The sequence below is a fragment of the Lagopus muta genome, chromosome 13 (genome assembly GCF_023343835.1).
Source record: "Lagopus muta isolate bLagMut1 chromosome 13, bLagMut1 primary, whole genome shotgun sequence".
Taxonomy (NCBI): domain Eukaryota; kingdom Metazoa; phylum Chordata; class Aves; order Galliformes; family Phasianidae; genus Lagopus; species Lagopus muta.
Genome location: NC_064445.1, coordinates 5,200,788 through 5,219,338, shown reverse-complemented (window position 1 = coordinate 5,219,338; position 18,551 = coordinate 5,200,788). Strand labels below are relative to the sequence as shown.

Genomic DNA, 18,551 nt, shown 5'->3' with positions numbered 1-18,551 from the left:
TGCCGGCCACGCATTCAATGCACAGGTGAAATCTCTTGAGTGACAGCTGCCCTGCACAACCACAGAACGGTGTGGGCTGCAAGGGACCTTACAACGTGGTGATAGGGGCACTGGAGCCCATCGATGGGCCAATCCAAGCCAATGCCCAGCTCCTAGGGATCAGCAACCGCCAGGCCAGCCACCCCGAATTGCCACAGCTCCTCTGCCTTTGAAAGGCTTTTGCCAAAGCAGACTGAGATGCTCAACAGGCAATCATTGAAAAGCATAGGGCTCATAAGACAATCATCTCTTTTTGTTATCCTAAAGCCCAGCTTACCACTTTCCATAAAAATCCTTCTCAGGGGTTTCAAAGTATTTTGAAAAGCTGACTGCTCCTTCCATGCTGGCCATTGTAGGAGCACCACTGAGCTTACTTAGTCTGTTACACTGAAGATCTATGCAATAATACAGAAATCAGAAATGCTGTAATAACAGGCGTTGTCCTGTAAAGAAAGCTTACAGCGTTTATCCATCTTAAGGGATGTGCTGTCACTCACACAGGAATGGGATACTGCACGTCTTGTGCTGCATATATGAATATAAGGAAATAGGTATGTTATTAATTTTTATGAACTTCCAGAGGAAAGCAGCCCTACTCTGAACTGCCAAGGCCCTAAAATAGGTCACCTGGGTCTTCATCTTTATATAGTTCTATTGCCTTCTGCAGAATAAAAGGGAGTTGACAGTGGAATGATTGCTGGAAATTAATTTCAAAATCAGCAGTTTCTAATAACTGTGCTTGCCTACAGTTAATACCATTAGCCATGTTCTCAGTTCACGGCTGAAATGCACCAGATACTATGGAGATGAGCATGAGAACCAATTGGAATATTCTAGATAAAACCTGATCCACTAAATGACAATGTATCTGAATAATTAGGGATGAAACCAGCATGAAAAGTTTCAGTGAATATCAAGTGCCCAGCTCTCCTTTACATTCAAGCCTACTTCTATACTGTGCGATAGCATAAAGAAGACTTAACATAAGCATTTAAATATAACCCATTTCTACTCAAAAAACCCTTCATCTTGCTGGAGTTTATCAGACCCAGACACAATTAAACTACCTTTGTGAGCAAAGTTACTCAAATGTGTAAATGTATGCAGGATCAGGTCTTTACTGATGACATTTCATGCCAACCTTTACCGCTGATCTGGCACCAGAAGAACGAAAGCGATGCTTTTAGAAGCAATTCTCTGAAGAGACACATTAGCGACATAAAGCATTGCTTAAAAACCCCCAAACTTTGATTTTAAAGCTTTTTTCTTTTCTTATGGCTGTGGTGACTGCTTCTAACACTGCCTTTTTATGATTAGTGTGTGTTTATCATTTCTGCATTTTCCTTTGGATTCTATTTTTGTCTGAAGCAGTGAATCGCTGCTTCACTGGGTCAACGATTGTCACAATTAATGATAAAAATACTGGCCAAGAATGGGAATTAAGATAAGTTTGAAATCTGTTGCCTGTGACATTATAAACACACATTTGAAACAGTTCCTTTCTGATTTGTACACTGGCAAGAGCTTCTGCGACTTATAGAGCACAAGCATGGTTCTGGCTCAAGGCAAGGTGAAAAAGGCAGTAGAAAAGATTTAAGCAGATCTATGTGACTGTACACTTCCACACAAAGAAAACAAGCCAAACTTGCACAAACGAAATGTTTGGAAGAGGGCAAAGGCATTAAAAAAAAAGTCCCAGTATGAGCAAAACCAAGGGAGGAATAACTACCTGAATCACAAAACAGACTATCTAGCCTGAAAGATGCTAATTCAGGTCCTGAGGGATCTAATCAACCTCTTTGTTGAAGTAAAGATAAAACTTTTTGACAGCAAATGCTTTCTGATAAAATGGAATTTTCAATTACCCTGTGAAACATCTGGTCCGTGCTGCCACTTACGGGAAAAGCACCACCACGCTCTGCGGTGCTGGAGAACGCTGCACACTGAGATTTCCCCCCGTCGCTGGCAGGAACAGGCAGCAGGAGCTTCAAACCCACTGCTGAAGCTCCCACGTCCCCCACCTTTGCCCACGGAGGCACCGTTATCACCATGCAGCAATTCCTGCACCGGGACACGCTGAGTCCTCCTGGATTGGGCTTGGAGGAAATCCAGTACGTACTGCAGTGAAATTGGCCAAGATACAAAGGGCACCCCAGAATTTCTCCACACGCTGCAGCAGCCTTCTCCAGCCAACATGAAACCTCGCTGACATCCAGCAGACGCTTCCAAATCTTTTCATACAAACCCACTGCAAAGTTCAGCTGAGGGTAATGTTACAAAAAAGTGGCGTACAAACACCTCCACAAACAAACAAACAATTAACCAGCAGCCAAGCAATTGTGGAAGGTGGAGCAGCGCCCAGTGCCCGCATTCCTAAATGTCCCATTTGGTATCAATTAGCAGGGGAAGGAAAACAATCCCGCGCAATAATGAACTCCAAATTGGGTACATATTAGAGCAATTAAAGCAATCTTTTCAACTGATGAATTTATAATCAATAATTAAGATCCTGAGGTAAAGAGGGACTGGGCAGAAGTCCTGCTTCCAAACCAGGCAACATGGCTGAGCTCCAGGCGCTATTTCTGATGACCTGCTGCTGCCCACTTCAGCTCAGCACCCTTTACACGACAGACTGCCATTTTTCTGGAAATCTAGGTCATTTCCAAAAGGAAGAGAAAGGGTTCCAGCCAGAGAGACTGGCATGGAAGCAGTGAAGCCCCTTCCAGCCCAGTGGCAGTGGGAAACCAGTTGTGTCTGAACATCGTTGGCATATCAATAATAATGTACAAAACCAACCTTCATTCTTTCCCTACTCAACTCCAAAAGTCTTGTAAGACCAAGTTCCAAACCCACAGTTCTAGAGACTGCTTTTAAGAATACTTAAAGGAGTTTTCCCTCATTTCTACTGCTTTCTGCAGGAAATCCAGCACCTCAGTAAATGAAAACCATCCAGACCCCCAATGCCAGCATGGAGAGACCGTCCTCATTAACAGACTTCAGATCAAGATATCACTGAGCTGCAAGGATTTCTGCCAGCCAGCATCCGACCTCAGCAGAACCATCATTACCCACAGAGCAGATAAAAAGATTCCCAGATTATCTGAATGAAGCCTGAAAGTTCCCCCCCCATGACTGACTGGTGGTGTTACAGAGGTCCAAGCCCAGGGCATCTCACTGGGCTGCCAGGCAGGGGATGGTTAGGACCAGGCAAACCCTGACATGTCTCTCTTGGGCTATAGGACAGGCATCCCACAGTATGCTCAGGGAGGCGGGCAGTCCACATCCTGGGTGATCCTGCCTTGGATACTGAGCGCCTCCTTCCTGCCCCTGCATTGCTGACCTGAAATTGGGTAAAAATTATCATGCCGAAACCATCGCTTTCATTATGTGGAACCGCTGTTATCACCGCTGTCTGAGTGCCTTGATTTTCCTGATTATTTTATACGGCCCCTGCTTGACAAATCAGCTTAGAAAATATTCTCTTTAACCTTTTCCTCAGCTGCTGTGCCAGTGACTGCTCACCTCCCTGCCTGCAAGTCCAGCCAGACGGCAATGCAGAGCTGGTGCTTTGGGGCTGTCCCTGCAGCCATGCAGTCACGAGACTGGGGAGCGGGATGGACGCCTGGTTTGCTTTTGTAAGTCTCCTTCTGGAAACCCTTCTTGTTCTTTTGTGGGTGTTTGACATGCAATAGGGATTTATCGTTGCAATAGATTGGACCAAATTTACTTCCTTTGTAACTCCTCAAATGAGCTCTGCCTCCAACTCCTTTTTAAATTCTCTGCATTGTTACCTGGTGTGCAACAGAGACAGCCCGCAGACTTATCAGAAATGTAATCTCTGTAAAACCCTATCTGCAGTCCATTGAGATTGTTTTTTTTTGCTAAAGAAATGTGACAAAAAATTAACAGATGTTGCTCAGACTATTGGGCAGGACAAGAATCAATTATGAACATTTTTTGCTTCTACAGTCATCCCTTACTGCAAACGCGTCTTAGGAAACCCTCTCCTGATCGAAATGAAAAAGCATTTCTTTGTAATAGAAGAATAATAAATGATAGCTATCAGCCTGCATTCTCTGACACAGCACTGGTCCTCAGAGAATTAAACTGCCACTGTACAGTTATATAAATGTTTAATTTTTTTCATCTTTGGCCACAGTAGGGATGTCTGGAAATACATTATCACTGCGGATGCCATCCCCCTCCAATTAGCGTGGCTGGCAGTGTGGAATGGGTAGGTGACCTCTGCGTTCCCCTGCTCGCAGAGTCTTACAGGGTTAACTATGGCCATTTAACAGACTCTATCGAGAATTAATACAGCCATCAGCTTCACTCCGGAAAAAAAAAATAAAACATTCCATGGCGCAGATGGCAAGAACTCTCTCTCCCCCATTTGACTCTTTTATGACAGCAAAACAAAGGCTTTTAATGATGTTTACCATGAATTGAATTAAACAGCTGAAGACCAGTTCATAATCACAGCATTTTGTTTTCATATCCTTAAGTCTTTTAGCAGTGGGGCTTCCATTTGAGCCTCAGCTACAGCTTATCTCAAGATATAGCCAAGCGCCCTGAGGCTTCCCTGTGCTGGAGCACCAAACCGCATTCATACTTCTTAATTGAAAAAGACAGGATGTTTGCATAGGATGTTTGCATCAGTAAGACATTAAAAGCGACATTCATGTCCAAGTACAAATGACAGCCTGGGCTCAGCTGAACTCCTCTGACTCTTTTCCTCTAGCTAACACCAGGGTTGAGATCAGGGCTTCATCTTCCAACTGCACACGTGGGGACGCAAAACAGCTGAGACCACGATGCACATTTTGGGGAAGAGATGCAAATCCCTCACCCACCAGGGCTGGTCTGTGCTGCGATGGCTGACTAGCAGCGCTGATCTCTTGGAGGAGCCATTTTGGGGAGCAGGAAGGAGCTGCCCTGCATCTGCAGGCACGAGCCCAGGCTGGAAGCTGGCAATTCCCACCCTCATCCCATCTCACGCATTGTCACGGCTTCTCGGGGTGAAATATGGGATAATCCCACCCGGTGGCTTACCTGACAGGCACAGCATGAAGATTAATTCCTATCTACCAAAGTCACACAGCCTTATCCCTAACCCACGCTAAGGCATATGGGGCCACGGCGGTGCTCACCTGGTTCGGGGCCCTGCGAACCCATGGAGGGCACGCTGGTGTTGAGCACGTCGTTGACAGCCGTGTCGCAGTAGAGGCCGCGCTGCACGTCGTGCTCACTGTCAGTCTGGTCACTCTCCTCATGGCCGCTGTCCTTCAGGCTGTTTCCCTCCAGGTCTTTGAACGTGGAGCTGCTGGGGGAGACATGGCAGTGAGCTGCGCCGGCCACCATCGGCCCGCACTCCAAATGCAGGCTGCTCGCGTGTGTTGCGGGCCACCGCCAGGATGCACACACATCCAATGAGCCGTTTCCACAATTAGGCTTCCTCGTATTGTGCTACTTCAAATTAAAGATAAAAGGATCTCAAGTTTAATTTTCTAGGTTATAGGCCAAGTCCTAATCGCTTAAAGGTTTAAAATAAAAGCCTTCCAGGAAGCGTGAATTTCTTCTCATTCTCTTTCCTATTTTTAACAATAAGTCTGTGCATCTGGGTCCAAGTTCACAGGGACTTCAGGGGATCTGGCAGCAACCCGGCTCCCTGACATCCCCTGCGGTCACAGCTGCCAAGGTCGACACAGGAGGGACACCGGGGCTGAGCTGGTCCCAAATTCCTCATGTCCCCATCCTGACGGTTGACCCAGTGGGGCAGGAAGCTGCTATCCAAGCAAAGGAAGACCTGCATCCTGGGTTGGATGTGATGTGAGTGCATGGAGCACATCATCATGGACAGCAGAGCAGTGGTGGCTGTGGGGTGTCCGACCAGCATGTCACCAGGACAGGATGCACTGACTGCCACATCGTGTCCCCTTTCTACCAGCATAGAGCTTTGAGTGGTGAGCTGCACATAGGTGTCCTTGGCACTGTGGGAAGCCAGAAGCAAAGGCACTGGCTTGTGGAACAGCAGCACAACGAGCACGCAGCCCTGGCATGGATACACAGGCATGGTGCATGTGAACCAAGTGAGCCAGCTCCTGTGCGCCCAGCTTTCCTCCAGGAGCCTCTGGGAGCAAGAGGCTGTCAGTCTGGGCTCACAGACAGCGGATGATCCTCCTGCCACTCCCCAAGCCCTTAGACAGCTGGCTGCTGCAAGACAGGATCACCTCAAGATGCATGGGATGGAACTTTCTGGGAGCGTGGGCACGGGCTGGAGTGAACAGAAAGCAAAGGCAGATGCCAGGAGGAAAAAAGAAAGTGTTCACCAAAGGAGGGCTGCCAGCCTGAGAAGCACCTGAGAAGGGCTTGGTGCACAAAGCAAAGCCCCACTGGCTCCTTCCCCCAGGGCTACTTGTACCCATGGGAGATCTGGCTGCACTGAACTTGCTCACTGGCAGATCTGGGCTGAAATGTCGGTGCGAGGAGCGGCCTGTGCTTCAAAGCACTGAGGAGCTGCAGATTTTCATTACTTAGTGAAGCCCTTTTGCGTCTCCACGGAAACCAAGCAGACCACCTACCAACTGGTGCTTTGCAAAGCACACGAGGGGGGAGCTCTGAAATACATATAAATTGGTAAACCTTCAAACATCACCTTTTAAATAAAGATGTCCCTGTTGAAGCCATTGACTTTGATTCCAGGCAACATCAAAGAATTTTAAGTTAAGAAAGCACTACATATCTACAATTCATTTGTGTGTGCCTTATGTGAGTGAGAGAGGCAGGCAGACAACACAGGAAAAGTACAAATAGATTAATTAAAGTGCTGGATTGGAGGAGATTCACTCACCAGAGATAGAAGAGCTACAACATCTTCATAAAGGCAAGGGATGAAAATGATGCCACAGTATGCTACAGAAAATATTTTTGTTCTTAGATGTCTGCACAGCGTCCCTGGCACCCGCTGTACTTAAGATACAAGACAAAGGTAGAAAGCGAGGGGAAACGCTGTCCTACACGGCGCTGCTGTTCACAACGTGCAGCAATCTGCGTTACAACGCATTTATCTCCCTGCAGTGAAGCAGACCATAATGCAGCAGCCACACAACACGGTTCCGTGGCTGACACTTCTCCAAAAGATGTGCAGGTCTGGGGGAAGCGGCAGCAGCAGCATTTCCCAAACAATGCTGGAGGAAACCCCGCTGTGGCAGGAGGGAGCACTGCTTGCCTTTATGTTAGGTGTGAGCGGGAAAAGATTAATAGATTTGCTTTTTTTCAGGGTGTCTGTGGACTGCCTTGCGAAGAGCAACACGGCGCAGGCAAGCCGCCTCTCACAATTGCATTAGCATCGTTAAACATCACACATAATGCAGGCAAATATCCCTGCCCCTCGCTAGCTGAACCCAAGTTGCTCATACAAAGTGCTTGCAGCTCCCATAGTCCTTATATTTTTAAGATGTAAACAAATGGGATCGCAGCCAGGAAGATAATTGGATTTTTTTTTAAGCTCAGAGCTGTCCTGAAGATGATACAACCCGGGTAAAATCAGTGGGGTTAAACTGGGACAGCACAGGCCTGAGTCCGTTGGTGACACCTTTGCCACCGGTGGGCTCTCTGAGGACACCAACAAGGCAGGGTTGTATGCAAAGGGTTAAATTCACCCAAGGGAAATTGCTAGGTTGTAACTGAACTGATGATTTGCTTTTTACCCCTGGAAGGAAAATCCTAGCAAAATGCTGCTTTGCCTCGGTATTCAGACTAAAACAGTGAGCATTCTCAAACCCAATTACCTGCCCCCAAACGAGATTTCTTCCCCCCCACCTCACACTATAAGGAAAACTCACCATCCAAAACTATCATTTTGTTCTTGTGCATTCAAATAGAATAAAATCCATGAATTTTAAAGTTGTCAGGGTAACGGCACTCTACCTAACTTGCTGTAACTTCCCAGTGTGTAGGAACCAAACAGAAGAAAAAAGATTTTCCTTTGTTGCAAACCAAGAGCAATGGGACTTAATAGGCAGTAAATACTGTTTTTAAAATCAAATGATAACTCTGGAAACGTTTTGCATATTAAAAAAAGCAAGTAGCATATAACGCAGTGAGAAAGAACATTAAATAATCAGGATTTGGCTGGGCACACCAAAGAGCTTTCAAGCCAGCCTACGTACCTTTTTATTAAATGAGCTCTGCTGTTCACGTAGTTGGAGTCAAAGGAGTAATTTTCAGTCTGGAAGGAGGAAAAGAAAAGGGAGAAGTTACAGGCTGCTTTCTGCTGGGGTTGGTGTTGGGCTCGATGTCCCTTAGGGTCCCTTCCAATTGGGGATATTCTGTACCTCTCTGAAGCAGGCCAGGGCATTGCCTGGCACCACAACCTCTGCCCACCTCAGTGGGACCAGCACCTCGCATGTCCCCCCCCGAGCCAGAGATACCCCAGTGCAACCCAAATCCCGACCCATCCAGCAGCAGATGATGACTCCGAGCCCTACACCAAGAAGCAGGCTGGCTGGTGACCATGGAACAATTTGTAGAGAAGAAACAATGTGCCTATGCTCTGTTACAAAACTAATTGCTTTTAATTCCCTGATGGACTCGGTTCTGTGTGCGTCAATTTGACTGAAAGTTCAAAAGGTATTTTTCTTATTAGTGTATAATTAACATGTTAAAATATTTATTGCATAGATATGTAAATGCCAGCAAGGTAATCCCCTGCCAGAGAATTTAATGCAGGCACTTCCCTTTGTTTCAAATCATTTCACTCAGAGACATTGGCTCTGTTATTAATAAAAGGCAGACAATGGGTGGCATGGTTAAAAGTTGGAAGGGAGCAAAAGAGTGGGAGAAAAGTCAATGGATTTGTCACTTGCAGGCAAAGCCCACTGACAAACACCACAGCTGAAATGCTGTCTTTTAACCTGAGATTACAGAACCTGGGCTCCCAGTTTTCACAGCTGGGATGGAACAAAGCATAGGTTGAAAAAAAACGCCAGAACAGCAGGGTGCTACCAGCAGACCCCAGAGCCACAGATATGGGACATGGTGGGACAAAGCGACAGCCACGTGATGGGACATGGTGACAAACATGGTGGAACATGGTGGAAGTAGTGGTGGGACGTGGTGGGAGTTATGGTGGGAGCCATGTGTCGGGATGCTGCTTGGCACGGTGGGATCATGGCTGAAAGGTAGCAGGAGCCTGAGGCAGCCCCGCAGCTGCTTTCCCTCCAAAGAGCCACCTGGGGATGCTATGGCCTGTTTTTATGGCAATTATGAACATGGTAAAAATAAATGCATGCATCTTTAATGTCTCAATAAATAAAGGAAAGCAGAGGCTGCTGCTAACGTAATCACAACGGCAGGATGCAGGGAGCGGAGTTGCTGCAGCAGAGCCGAAAGTGAAATCCAATCGTACCCCGGCTGAGGTTATACTGCTGTACTGAGATAATAAAGCAAAGGCAGCCTTGGTTAAGTGTGACCTTTTCTGAAATACAGCACAATATCTAATTTACCAAACAGGAGCCTCCCAGAGAGAAACATGCAAGGATCTGTGAGCCGGGGGAGTTGGCCTAGCACTCAGCACAGCTCAGTTATTACTTTCACATAGTAATTACTGCTGTAGAGTCACGCAGGAGATTTACTGCACAAACTACTGGTCCCTGCAGTTCTTGCATCCTTGTTCCTGCAGCACAACTTTGATTGTTAAAGCGCTCTGTGTCTCTGCAGGAAGCATACACATGTATTTTTAAAACACGCAGCGGCAAAGATTTAAGCACTGCAGAACATTTCTGATCCTGCGTCTGCCCATCAGTCCCAGTGCTGCCAACCTGGGGACCTCCAGCAGTGATGGAGAGTGGGAGGCAGCCATGGGAAAGCAGAGAGGAAAATGCATGCCCACATGTTGCAAGAGCTTTAATGCACTCGCGGCACATGGACCAAGCTCTGGATTCCAATGGAGCATCCAGGGCCACTTGTGGGTAATGCTCAACTTGGTACCACCAAAACACCACCCAAACATCACCAAAACCCCACCAAAACCCACTGAAACACCTCCATGTGGTTCTAACAGGCTGCTTCTAACAAGCTTCTACCCCAGCCCAACTCCAGCCCTCACAGCAGATCCGACCAACAGCCCTGGGAGCTCTGTCGTTGATGTCTAACAACAAAAAAAGCCAAACCCCTGAACCAAGCAAAACCACTGCCTGATGAACAGGTCCTTAAGAATTAGTTTGGCTGGCTAAAGTAACACCTTTCCTATGCAGATTCTCTGCATCACCCACTGCTCAAGATGCTCTGCACCACTGCAGTCATGAAGATGCAATGCCAGAGATGCCATGTACCCCCTCCACTTCCTAGGGGCGCTTTCATCGTACTCTGGAGCTGTCCCCAGGCTTTAACTCTAGCTGTCCCCAGGCTTTAAATCCAGCACATCTCTAAAAGAACACTACTCATGCAAATCCCTTCCAGATCCCCGGCAGGACAAGGAGCAATAAGGCAACAAGGACTGCAGCCAGGTGTGCTCCAGGTGGTTTCTGAGGTAGCTGGGTACTTATGGGATTATCTGTCAAAGTGATCTCCATGCAAGCTATGGGATCAAACCGGGAGAATAAAACGGCAATGAGATTTTTCGTGGAAGAGGTCTGCTTTATAATTTGCATTATTCAGTCGAAGCTCACTTCATTTAAATCTAGTTCATCCCGCAAAGTGCAATCACTTACAAACAGAGGCAAAACGACTGGGAAGGAGAACGTCTACAACATGTCAACATTTTAATTGGAAAAGGATACGCTCCCTCTCTTAACGAGGCCCCAAGAACAAAGTCAAAGCACAAAAAAGAGGGACAAGGTAAGGCTTGTTGTGCCGATGAAACAGCATGCTCTTCATAACTCACAGCATCAAGAGTCCAGCCCACATTTTCTTCATTATTTTGGTAAAAGCAAACAAGCTGACACTCTCTTAATGATCAGATCAGTAAAAATCAAAGGAGAAAGGGAGGGTCCTCAGCCTAAGTCAAGGGCCACCCCCAGTGCTGCTCACTCTCACCTCCCGCTCAGCTCAGCGTGAAGGATGCTCAGTGCTCGTCAGGATGGACCCCACACTGTGTGAATACGCCATATACCAAGGTATGAGGGGGCACTGAGCAGCACCTACATGGCGCCTGTGCTCTCTGGTGTCAGACCACGTTACTGCTTTGCCCTTAGTGGGCAGGCTTGCTTGGGGCTGTGGGGAGCACCCGGCTCTAATTCGGAAAGTGCTTCTAACCGCTGCCTTAGCAACACAAATATAAATACGGCATCAGACACGCTGAGAATCAAGCAATCAGCAGGGACATTTTAAAATTCTTTTTTATTTGTTTCCCCTCCAGCTGTTGTTGAGGGCTCCCATTTTTGTTAAAGAAGATGCAGAGCTTCAATGCAACTCTTCCAGACCCTGGCATTGGGACCCAAAGGGGCTGCAGGAAGAAGCTTTACAACGGGGTAATCAGGGCTGCGTTACGCTGCTGTCCCTCCGCACCTCAATAATTCAGGGCCTGTTGTTCCTGGGTTTTAGCCGCGATGCGGAAAACATACAAATGAGCATCTCTAAAGGGGCGGCTGTGTGCCCTGCCCAGCACCCAGCTCCAGGCTGTCACATCGCTCTCTAGGCACTAGGAATGCATGGATGCCCCAAATCCTTCCTGACCCGCAGGAAGGGGCACCCGTCCCCCCACACCCCTGACCCACTGCATCTCCGCTTCTCACTTCGGGGTGAAAACATTTCCATCTTCCTACAAATTATTGCCAACCTGCTGCAACCTCCTGCCAAAGCGCGTAGGAACCCTTCAGAAAATCGGCTTCACAAAAATGACACATTTAGCACCACTTTTTCAGAGTTGTCCCTTGAGCCTTTTTTTTTTTCCCTACGTGCCTTGTTAATAAAGCTTGCATGTCACCCTTTATTACCAGGAAACAAAGTGGACCTTTCTCCCAGGCTGCAACGTGCATCTCTTGTTTGGGGTTTGAGCAAATCCTCCCAAAATACGCCACCAGGACACACGTGGCCACCAGGAACACAGGTCTGCTGACCAATCATCATGCTGCAGGCACATTCAGGACCAGAGGAATGTCAAATTGTTCACAAAAGCACACACGCTCTTCCCATGGGAAAAGCAGGGCAGGTGGTGCTGCTTCTCCTTTTGCTCTTCAGTCCTGCTCCGTGCAAGGCAATCAATATGTAATAAAACTGCTGCTCCCCTCTTGAAAATCTCGCCAACGCTTAATTCTTACAGCCCACGATATATTGTAGGTAATATAGAATATGTGTAAATTGCATGAGAACACTCAAGCTGCTCTTCTGAAACGTGGATAATTTTAAAGGAGGGAATGGGTCAAATGAAGTCCCGCTCAGCCATGGCTAGAAGTCATTATCAGTAAGCAAGCTGCTTATTGCCCCACGGGAAATAAGTAAGTGGGCTGAGACTCCTTCCTGCAGGAAACAGGTGCAGCATGAAACACAGCCTCACAGCCACCACCAGTGAAAGTGCTGCAAACAACCGGCCCCAACCAACCAACCAACCCCAAACAAACCACATCGACAAACCAGCCCCAAGTAATCAACTTGTCCCAAACAACCAACTCAATCAGCCCCAAGTAACCATCCCTGAACAACCAACCCCAAACAATCAGCCCCAAAGAAACAACTGACACCAAACCACTGGCTCCAAACAACCAATCAACCCCAAACAAGCAGCCTCAATCAAAAAACCAGCCTTAACCAACCAACCAACCAGCCCTATCCAACCAACCAACCATCCTCAGACAACCAACCAGCTTCAAACAACCAGTCCCAAAAAACCAAACAACTGACCCCAAACAACTGACCCCAAACAAGCAGCCCCAAATAAAGAACCAGGCCCAAACAATCAACCCTAATTATTCCCAAAAAAAACAGCCCAATCAGCCCCAATTAATCGACTCCAAACAACCAGCCCCAAACAACCAGCCCCAAACAACTGACCCCAAATGTGAACACTTTTGGTTATTGTTAAGGGGTATTTAAGAGGAGACACTTGGGGAAGCCTGAAAAGCTGAAAAGGATCTGACCTCTGGCATCTCCCTGTGAAGGCATTTTCCTATATCCTGACTTACTGCTAAAGTAAGAGACTGCAAACTGTAAACTAGCAACACAGCGTCTCTGAAAAAGTAAGTGCATTTAGCATCTGATATTGATGTTTTATAATTAGATATAATACAGCAGATCATTTTCCTGCCCTTGATCAATGAAACCATGGTTGGTTTTTTGGGTTGGGCTTTTTTGCAGACACTCTGATTGCTGCCTAAACCAAATGGAGTGGTGCCTTGCTCAGTTCAGCAGGAACAAGCAGAGACAGGGATGTGCAAACACAGCAGCTATTTAGATTTACTATCCCTGAAATATAAACAGAATATTTATTTCTGACCTTTTAAGTACTAATTCCAAATTTAATGAGGCACAATGAATGTTCCTCAGAGCCAGACTCCATGGCTGCTTAACACCACCAACCCTCTAATTACTATTGCAGCTTAAATAAAGGGCATTTGGTTCTGATGGACGTTATTAAACGCTGAAGGAACTGAGTCCAGCCTCCATTTTCTCCAGATAAAATAAAAAGCATTGCAGAAAAATCACTGGGAGAGTTCAGCCTCTAGCATCACCCCGCTCATCAGAAATGAGCAAAAGTATCAAAACGGATTGCATGACGGCGCTGCCATCCCCACTAATCCGCTCCGAACTCCTGTCCCCTCCCCAAATAAGTACGGGCTTTCTCATTTTGGTCTGAAAATGGATCGAAGGCAGGAGGAAAGGAGCTGCAGTGATGTGATTTTGAGAAAGGGTATAGGATTAGAAACCCAGATTGAATCCTGAGAGCGGCGACACACAATGAAGCCATAATTACACTCCTGAAAGCCGCAAATAATATTACCCGTTTGAATTTGTCAACGTATCAGAAATCTACAGCATCGTTATGGAGAGCAAAAAGGCAATAACAAAACCCCTTCCATTCACATCCAGCATCAAAGCTCTCCAGCGGCCGCCACGCAGCCAGGAGCTGCCATGGGCAGCCGCCTAGCACCAGCACCGCAGAACCCAAAGAAAAGCATTGAACCTACAGTGGGCATATCTGTAAGGGAGGGCAAACTAACAGCCTGCAGCAGGCTGCCAGCAGCCCCTGCCTGCAGAACATCTTTTGGGGAGGAGATCCCCCAAAAGCAAGGGTCAGTGCCCCCCATGGGCACTCTGCTGCAAGCTGGTACCCTGCAGGGGCACGGTGACCCACACACCTCCCAGCAGGCCTTTCCCATCACCTGTGCCTGCAACTTGCAGCTGTGTCATGGATCTATGGATGCAGCTTCCAGCGAGGGCTGCACCCCTCTTTAAGCAGTGCAGGAAACAATCTGGATCTAATCAGCAGCCCTGAGGTAATGGGGCATGACTTACAGATTTGTTAAAAAACCTTTCAGAACTGTCCTTTGCCTGCCTCCTTCTATTAGGAATGAAAACAAATATAACAGAAGAACCTTTTTTTCAAATGTTCCCATTGCCAGAGCTAAATAAAACTCCTTGTCATTCACCCTCTGGAGTGGCAGGTCAGAGCGGTACCTTTCACAAGGAACACAAGAAATCACAGATTTGTCACCGCAGAAGGGAAACCAAAAAAAAAATCACTGCAGCCAAGTTAAAAATACGGCAGGCGTCAGCGCAGCGCAGCAGCACGGGGACACGGAGGCCAACCTGCTGCTCCAAGGGCTGTCTGTGACAGCACTGCCATCCCCGTGCCACTCTGTGCCCACGTCACCCATCTCCCATCCGTCCCAGCGGTGGAGGAGCCCGCCCCGTGTGAGGAACCAGCTGGTAAACACAGCCCGTGCGTTACACAAAGATGCCAAAACCTTACTACTTCGTGTTCCTTCCAGTTAATGTACCATAGCCGAGGATGAATTGCTATTACAAGGAACTAAAAATAAAAATGTTTCAGAGGCCGTAATTGGCTTGTCTTGTTGGGCTTTTTAAGGAGCCAAAGTACCAGTTCCAGGCTATTAGCCCTAAGGTTGTAGAAGAATAGTGTAAAATATTTCTTCATTAAAACTATACCTTCTCCACAGAGGTGTTTTTCTTAGGGATTTTTTTCCCTTTCCTCCTTCATTTTTTTTTTTTTACTCTTTTCTTTTTAAAAGATGTGTGTTATCAAATAAGCTTTAGTTAAAAGAGGGCTTTGAAAGCCCAGGGGTGATAAAAATAGACAAGGCTCTTTGCAGCTGGAGAACCAGCCAGAGCCTTCAGCCATGGATTCAGGTCATTTTCCTACAAAGTTTATATAATGTTCCTCAGTCACATCTGTCAGCTTGGGCCATTTTTAATAACTGGCATCAAATCCTCCAGGAAAGGAGCAAGTATGGGATGGGGACACTCACTGGCATGGGATGGGCACTGCTGCCATGAGATGGACACTGCTGTTGGGAGAACCACCAGCACGGAATGGGAACCGCTGGTACGGGATGAGGACTTCCACTGGGACAGCATGGGAACTGTTGGCATGGGATGGGGATTGCTGGCACGGCAACTGTAAGCCCCAAGGGTGAGCAGCAGCTACCTGTGCCCAGTGTCTCCCAGCACCTGTATCTGCAGCTGGTGGCACTGCTAATTGTAACCACAGCCTGAGAAACAACAGGAATGCAGAGTGCTGCCTCCCTTCCTGGCAGCTCCCTCCCACCCCGCGGGATGTCACAGTTGCAAGGATCATCCCCAAATGTGTCGTGCAGGGGATGCCCCTGGGATGGGAATGACTTTTTCCCCCTCCACCTTTTGAGCTCTTCAGTCCTATTCTATTATTAACAGCACTGGCTGCTCCGATCACTCGGTATCAGCAATGACAAATCCAAAATCATTTATTCAGCAAACACTTGTTTTGAAAGAAACAGATGCTGCGCCTGAGCGAGGAGCGGGAGATCTGGCACCAGTCAGCCATCCCGATGAGGCACGAGCAGAACAGCAATAACTCACAGACATCTCAAATGGTTTCAAACCCAGCATTCAGCCCTGTCACTTAGAGCCTGCCCCGACGGCCGCTGGGTCACAGCACACCGCGCTGCCCTCTCCACCCACAAAAGCATTCATCTGCACAGAATTAAAGCAATAACAACAACAGCAGCAGTAACGAGGCTGACCAACGTGCCGGCAGCTCAGCAGAGGGATTACCAGGAACCCTCGAGCTCCCTGGTTTTGGCACTTTCCCTTCCAAAGTGCCAGATGTTTACAGCTTTGGTCTTGCGAATTGAAGGCTGCTGCTGGAAGAAGAATACATCTGCTAGGTACAATTGCTATTTTTTGATAGTGTCTAGGCAATACCTTGTTAAAAAGGGCAAAACAACAGTTATTAATTACCCTAATTAACCCAATTCATAAGACACATTTGTGTAGCTGTCATGACAACTGCTTTGACTAACTTGCCAAGAATAGCTTAGCTGTCCATTCAAATAAATCCCTGATAATTACTAGTCTAGTTTACTGGGCTTCTGTGATAATAATAATTAGTGCTACCGTACAAAAGGTCGCACTAAACAGTTTATGAATGATGCATTTCACACGGGGCTTACACGGCTCACCCAGCACCCAGAAGCGCGGCCGCGGGTCTGCGTGGCGTGGGCAGCACCGGGGGGCAAAGCCACCACCATCACAGGGAGCTGACGCAGAGGACAGCTGTCGGCACGGCGGAAATCTACGAAATCACCCCATTTAGAATATATTCTGATTAAAAGCCACATATGGTCCTCATTGTCCACTCATTGTTACCTATCGCTACAGACATCTGCACGTCAACAGGGTCTTAATCTTTAAATATGTGCTGCTCCAGCACGCTCCTCCCACCTGAACTCGGCATTGCTCCTACTGACGGAGCGACGCTGTCACTCCAGGACGAGCATCGCATCGCCCTGCCCCACGCAGCAGGTCGTGGCTGCGGGCAGCGAGGCCGGGCAGGCGCTTCTGACATCGCCGTGGTGTGAAAAGCAAAGCGGCAGAAGTGACACCTCGGTTCGCAGCAAAGCTGTTCCCCCAGCAGCTCCGAATTCAGCGTGGGTTTCGTCGCGTTAACCCCGGAGTCGGCACACAGGAAGCCATGGTCTCCCATCTGCCTTTGGGGGAGGATGCGCTTCAGGTCCCTGAGGGGTTTGGATCCAGGCCGGCTGCATTCATCACTCACAGCAAAACAAGGGCTGGGAAACAAGGGGCTTTGTCAGGGCATCGTGGAGAAGGTGCAGAAACCTGACGCTGAGCAGCGGCTTCCCCAAGCGGAGCCTGCAGCTTGGTTCAATATGTCAGTGCCTAATGAAGGCTTCCCCCATGTTCTGCAGGGTATCATCATTCTCCTCCTAATGAGCATGTGTTAATGGCATACTAATGCTGACAACAACCAAGTACAGAGAACAAGAGAGGAACAGGTTGGAAATTAGGAAAAACTCCTCCAAAAAGTGGTCAGACTTTGGCACAGGCTGCTCTGGGTGTGCTGGGGTCACCGTCCCTGGAGGTGCTCCAGAACCATGGAGATGTGGCACTGAGGGATGTGGTTATGGGCATGGTGCAGGTCGGTAGATGGTTGGATCAGATGATCTCAGAGACCTTTTCCAACCTTCACAATTCCATGATCAATAGGAAGGAAACAGGTTCCAAAACTCTTCCCATTTCAAACACAGAGCTTCACCCTAAGGCAGTCAAAGTGCCTTATTTCTCCCAAAACCAGGGACACCTGCACAGCAAGCAAGGGGCAGGACCAGAGGACTGCATGCAGACTGTAGGAAGAGCCTCTCCCAGGGTATGCAGGGCTAGGCGCTGTGTCTGTGCCAGCAGCCACATGGATCTGATTACCAAATGCCACCAGCGGTGGGTCCACGGCAGAGCACCCAGCTGTAAATCTGATCCTGGAAGCTGGGCAGGGAGCCGGCATGCTGGGTTTGCACGATGGGGTTCATGCAACTTCAATGGATGGAAAACAACACACACTCCGGTTGCTCCTCCAGTTTTGTCTCCTTCATCTGTGTTCCTTTGGAAGAGCAATGTCTGTGCTGCGGCACCAGCCTGGCTATTTTCCAGCAGACCGCCCAGAGCACCTGAGCACACGCACAGCTCCTACATCATGCGGGCACGGGGCCCCCCGGCCCCATACATCACTGCACAGCACAGACAGCTCCCAAAATACATCCGTCTGCGCACATGGAGCGCCGCAGGAAGAGGCAGAGAATCCTGCAGTCGTTACACTCCCGTGTGCCCACACCAGTGCTACGTTCAGATTGGCAGATCGATAATCGATGCCGCGATCAATAGCAGGGAATTTAGCTACATTATAAAAACAGTAAAATCAGCCAATAGTGAGAAATGACTATTGAGCCCTCTGTTTTCTGTACTCACTTAGTCTAATAATGGTGAATGATATTTTCCAAGTGCATTATTCAGCAATAAAAACACAGAATTATTTGATCTCCTCCTAACCTTTGTGATTCTAAGCA

General features: G+C 47.8%; 1 protein-coding gene across 2 annotated transcripts in view; it reads right to left on the bottom strand.

Annotated features, from left to right (window-relative positions):
• PCDH19 (protocadherin 19) overlaps positions 1-18,551 on the bottom strand; it is a 51,941-nt gene that overhangs the window by 20,977 nt on the left and 12,413 nt on the right. Inside the window, exons 3-4 of one of the 2 annotated variants that reach the window (XM_048959190.1) lie at positions 8,211-8,269; positions 5,190-5,362 (exon numbers count right to left, since the gene is read on the bottom strand). In XM_048959190.1, the coding sequence (XP_048815147.1) occupies positions 5,190-5,362; positions 8,211-8,269 (232 nt within the window). The remainder of the gene's footprint in view (positions 1-5,189; positions 5,363-8,210; positions 8,270-18,551) is intronic. The other variant, XM_048959191.1, reaches the window with a different exon arrangement.